We start from the raw sequence: 4,801 nt of genomic DNA on the forward strand, positions 1-4,801 counted from the left end.
TGTATCTTACTTCCCCAAATTCTCAATGAACTCAGGTCTTAAATTTAAAATATTTGTCCTTACTCTCAAATCTGTACTTGGAATTGCCTTTTCCTACCTCTGCAATCTTCTTCAAACCTGTGTGCTGTGTACTCTCCAATCTATATTCCATCATAGAAATTTCAGCCATTTTGCTGTCATACGTAGAACCTACTTTTAGTTTTGCTATTATTTTTCCAATCTCAAAGCTTTCTGTAAAAAAAAAACTACCTTTTCAGTTTTGATTTTTTTAGTAATCTTTTCCTTTCTCCAGCTATTAAGCAATGCACAAATTAACACGAGTGAAAAGATATGAAACATACACTTGAAGATTCTAAGTTGGCCTTTAATCAAATAAATTATCAAATTTACTATCTCACTCTTAGGACAAACTTTTGTTTTGGCCTCCAGCATAAGGGCATGTTTATGATATGGAAGGAAATAATATTACCATTTAAACAAGATGAATTGGAGAAATTTATTTCAGGTTACAAGCATTGCCATCACCATGAGTATGATAATAGGGTCTTCTAGTCTAACTTTCAAGGTAAAAGTACTAACATACCACAGGATATTCAACAAGCTGTGTTTATGGATTAAAAGTACTAGTTATTATTTAAAGATCCAGCATGGGCTGTTGCAGTACAAGTTGTTGCAAAATCGTTTTTGACTTGGAGATTTGGCATTTTCCTCACCACGTTTACCTGTGTTACTGGACTAGGTAAGAGTTTCAAAAACAACTTAAATATCCTATGAACTCAAACCTATATTTTATGCCAATTCATGGATCTACCAATGTTACATTATCTAATTCAGCTTGACTATTATAGAAGACAGTCTTGGCCATTATAAATTTAATACAATACTTAGAAAATTATTTTGAAGTAAATTATGTAATGCAATATTTTAAAGTGTATAGTTAATCTTTAGAAGAATGTAGATGCTGCTCATATAACTTTGTCCCAGAGGATGTCTTTTAGGTTTCAGCATCATTTTCATCAACAGATTTTACATCAGTGGTTTCTGTTTCTTCTTTCGCTTCTTCTTCCAGTTCATCTGGCTTCTGTTTTTTTGTTTTTAGGTGCTCACCACGTAAAATTTGTGAAACTGTGTGAGGATTTTCACTGCCATGCTGAACAAATTCAATATATTCGACAATTCCATACAGTATCATGCCCAATAACAGGACTATCACCAAGATAATGAGCTTGACTTTTATACATAAGAAGTTTGCATAAGCAAATGCTGTAACAAATCCCACAGATTCCCACAGTCGGTAGTTAGCAAATGCTGCTTCTTTGTGGCTCAGAAATAGAACTCCATAAAGGGCTTGAGAAAAGAAAACAATTGTTAAGTAAAAATATCTGTCTACATCCTGTGGAATTATTTTAAATTCATTTTAAAATTCAAAAGCTGCAAGGAAAATGTCAACGTTCTACATTTCCAGAACAATTGTTTTGGGTAAAAATAAGCAATGTACCAGGATGAGAGAATAAGAATAACAAATATTATTGACCAGCTGGCATCAGGAATATTAGAAAATTTCAAAACTAAAGACACTGTATCTGAATGCATGAGACATTTACAATATATTAGATGAATTAGCTCTCTGAGGCTCTAGGGTGAACAGACAGTGGTCATGTTGCGTATCGAACAACATAGGCAGAAAGAAAGATATGATCTTGCAGGCAGAGTTTAGGAAGCTAGGAAGGAAATCAACAAACAAGACCTCAATGATAGTAAAACCCAGATGAATGTCACCTAAGTAAAACCAAGACCAATGACGATTCAGGACAAATTGCTACTGCCATTGGGGAGGGTTTGAACCAACTTGGAGGAGCCAGTAGTGATATCACTTAAGAAAACTAAGGTGAACAGAGAATTGGGAGATAAAAATAACATTAAAGTAGAAAATAGTAAGTTTCTAGGAGGCTGAGATAGAACCTTTGTAAAAAAAAATGTAAGGAATCAGGTGTCAGAGTGTAAGGGAAAGTAATAAAAATTAGGCTTACTATGTATGGATGTGAGTGCACAGTCTAATAAATAAAATGGGTGAGCAACAGGATCAGATAACCATATGGACATTTTATTTGGCAACAACAGAAAACTTGTTCGAAGAAGTGCAGTTCTGAGGACTATAAGTTCTGAATACAAAATGCCAGATTTTCACTGAGGAACAGGAAGCTTGAGTTGGAAAAAGGTTCCAACTTGGCAGACCCATTTCCTGTCAAACTACTCACATCCACAATATTTTTGTGCTGAGGAGACAGGTGAATGATAACGTACTGCAGGCTGAAGGTGGTAAAGGAGGCAGGTAGATAGTAAGCCTGATGGCTGTAATGCCTGCCCCTGTTTACAGGAATATTGGCCTGGTTTTAATGATAAATATTAGACTCTCAAATCTTCAACATCTTCCCTGCTTCACCCATCCAATCCACAGATGTCCATTAGATACATAATCAATGAGCCATTGGCAAGACTGACTCTCAAATAATATTTAAATTGACACAATAAGCAGAGACTTTGAAACATTTGTTTTTAAAAAATGGATCAAATTAAGAACCTTCAAAATTCTTGATCAACTATAGTCATTTAGGATATTAATGTCAGAAAAAAATTCACTTCTGACTTCATTGAATCTCAATATTGTAGAAGTAGGAGATTTGACCCTCCGAAGAGCATTCCACCCAGATATCTACCCTATCCATGTAGCACTGCATTTTCCCCTGGCTAATCCATCGAACCTTTACATCCCTGGACACCATGGCTAATCCACCTAACCTGCACATCTTTGGACTGTGGGAAGACACCAGAACACCTAGAAGAAACCCACACAATGAGGGGGAAATGTGCATACACCACACAGACAGTCATCTGAGGTAGGAATCAAACCCTGATCCCTGGCACTGAGAGGCAGCAGTGCTAACCACTGTGCAAATACATAAGGAGTGAACAAAATTCTTGCAAGAAACAGCAGGTATGAATCAAACAAAGCTTTCCCATCTTTATTCAGTTGTATAAAGAACGTTTGCTAAGGTATAAGTTGATTAGCTATTCATAGAACGTAAATCAGCCTTCATAATGAGCTTATCTGAGAACAAAAATGGGTTGAGCAGTTTACATTATTCTGAATGCCTGGCTGAGCTCCATGAATATCTATTAGACTTCAATTGTATCCAATGTGTAGTGCTTGAAAGGCACAGCAGGTCAGGCAGCATCCAAGAAGCAGGAGAATCAACATTTCGGGCATAAGCCCTTCCTGATTCTCCTGCTCCTCGGATGCTGCCTGCCCTGCTTTGCTTTTCCAGCACTACACTCCCGACTCTGATCTCCAGCACCTGCAGTCGTAACTTTCTCCTTCAATTGTATCCAGCAATGTTTATATAGCTGCAAAGAAAGTGAAATCTTTATTTCATTATTATCACATTATTTTGCAGTAACTTGCTGTTTCTTTCAGGAGTTTTGCATCTATCCTTACCAAGGAAGAAAGTGAGGCAAGAAAGGAGGGGGACCTGGAATTTTTGATTAAGTATGACATTACAGCTGTATTTAGGGAGAATATTTCTGAGAATATGTCCGAGGAAGTTATTTGGTTGGAACTAAGAAATAAGCAAGGAATAATCACCTTATTGGGATTGTTCTATTGACCGCCAAATAGTCAGCGTGAAATTGAGAAACAAATTTGAAAGGAGATTTAATTTCTTTATAAGAATAACAGGGTGGTAATGTTAGGGGATTTTAACTTTGCAAACAAAGACTGTGACTGCCATGGTGTTAAGGGTTTAGATGGATAGGAATTTGTTAAGTGTATACAAGAAAATTTTCTGATTCAATATGTGGATTATGAGTAGATTAGATTTCCTATAGTATGGAAACAGGCCCTTCAGCCCAATACGTCCACGCTGACTCTCCGAAGAGTAACACCCCCCCCCCCCCCCCCCAATTATTGCACCTAACAACTATGGACAATTTACCTGACCTGCATATCTTTGGACTCGGAGGAAACCCACACAGACACAAGGAGAATTTGCGAACTCCACACAGTTGCCCAAGTCTGGAATCGACCCTGCTGCTGTGAGGCAGCAGTGCTAACCACTGAGCCACCATGCTGCCCAAGGTGCAAAACTTGACCTACTCCTGGGAAATAAGGTAGGCAAGTGACTGAGGTATCAGTGGGGGTGCACTTTGGGGCCAGCGACCATAATTTTCTTAGTTTTAAAATAGTGATGGAAAAGGATAGACCGGATCTAAAGATTAAAGTTCTAAATTACAGGAAGGCCAATTTTACAGTATTAGGCAAGAACTTTCAAAAGTTGATGGGGTGGGGGGTGGTTGGGGGAGGGGGAGCGGACGTTCGCAGGTAAAGGAATGGCTAGAAAATGGGAAGCCTTCAAAAATGAGATAATGAGAGACCAGAGACAATATGTTCCTGTTGGAGTGAAAGGCAAGGCTGGTAGATATAGGGAGGGTTGGATAGGTACTCAAACCGTAACAAGGAAGAACACACCAGATGGCCTCCTTCTTTAGAGACCGCAATTTCCCTTCCCACGTGGTTAAAGATGCCCTCCAACGCATCTCGTCCACATCCCGCACCTCCGCCCTCAGACCACATTCCTCCAACCGTAACAAGGACAGAGCACCCCTGGTGCTCACCTTCCACCCTACCAACCTTCGCATAAACCAAATCATCCGCCGACATTTCCACCACCTCCAAACAGACCCCACCACCAGGAGTATATTCCCCTCCCCACCCCTTTCCGCCTTCCGCAAAGACCGTTCCCTC

General features: G+C 39.0%; 1 protein-coding gene across 3 annotated transcripts in view; it reads right to left on the minus strand.

The window, feature by feature from the left end:
- Nucleotides 1-482: 482 nt before the first annotated feature.
- The window catches only part of unc93a (unc-93 homolog A), a 90,401-nt gene continuing 86,082 nt past the window's right edge, over nt 483-4,801 (minus strand). For all 3 annotated transcript variants that reach the window (XM_043696276.1, XM_043696277.1, XM_043696279.1), the window contains one exon: nt 483-1,347. In XM_043696276.1, the coding sequence (XP_043552211.1) occupies nt 995-1,347 (353 nt within the window). In that variant the 3' untranslated portion in view covers nt 483-994. The remainder of the gene's footprint in view (nt 1,348-4,801) is intronic.

This window comes from Chiloscyllium plagiosum, chromosome 9 (genome assembly GCF_004010195.1).
Source record: "Chiloscyllium plagiosum isolate BGI_BamShark_2017 chromosome 9, ASM401019v2, whole genome shotgun sequence".
In the NCBI taxonomy this organism is placed as follows: Eukaryota; Metazoa; Chordata; class Chondrichthyes; order Orectolobiformes; family Hemiscylliidae; genus Chiloscyllium; species Chiloscyllium plagiosum.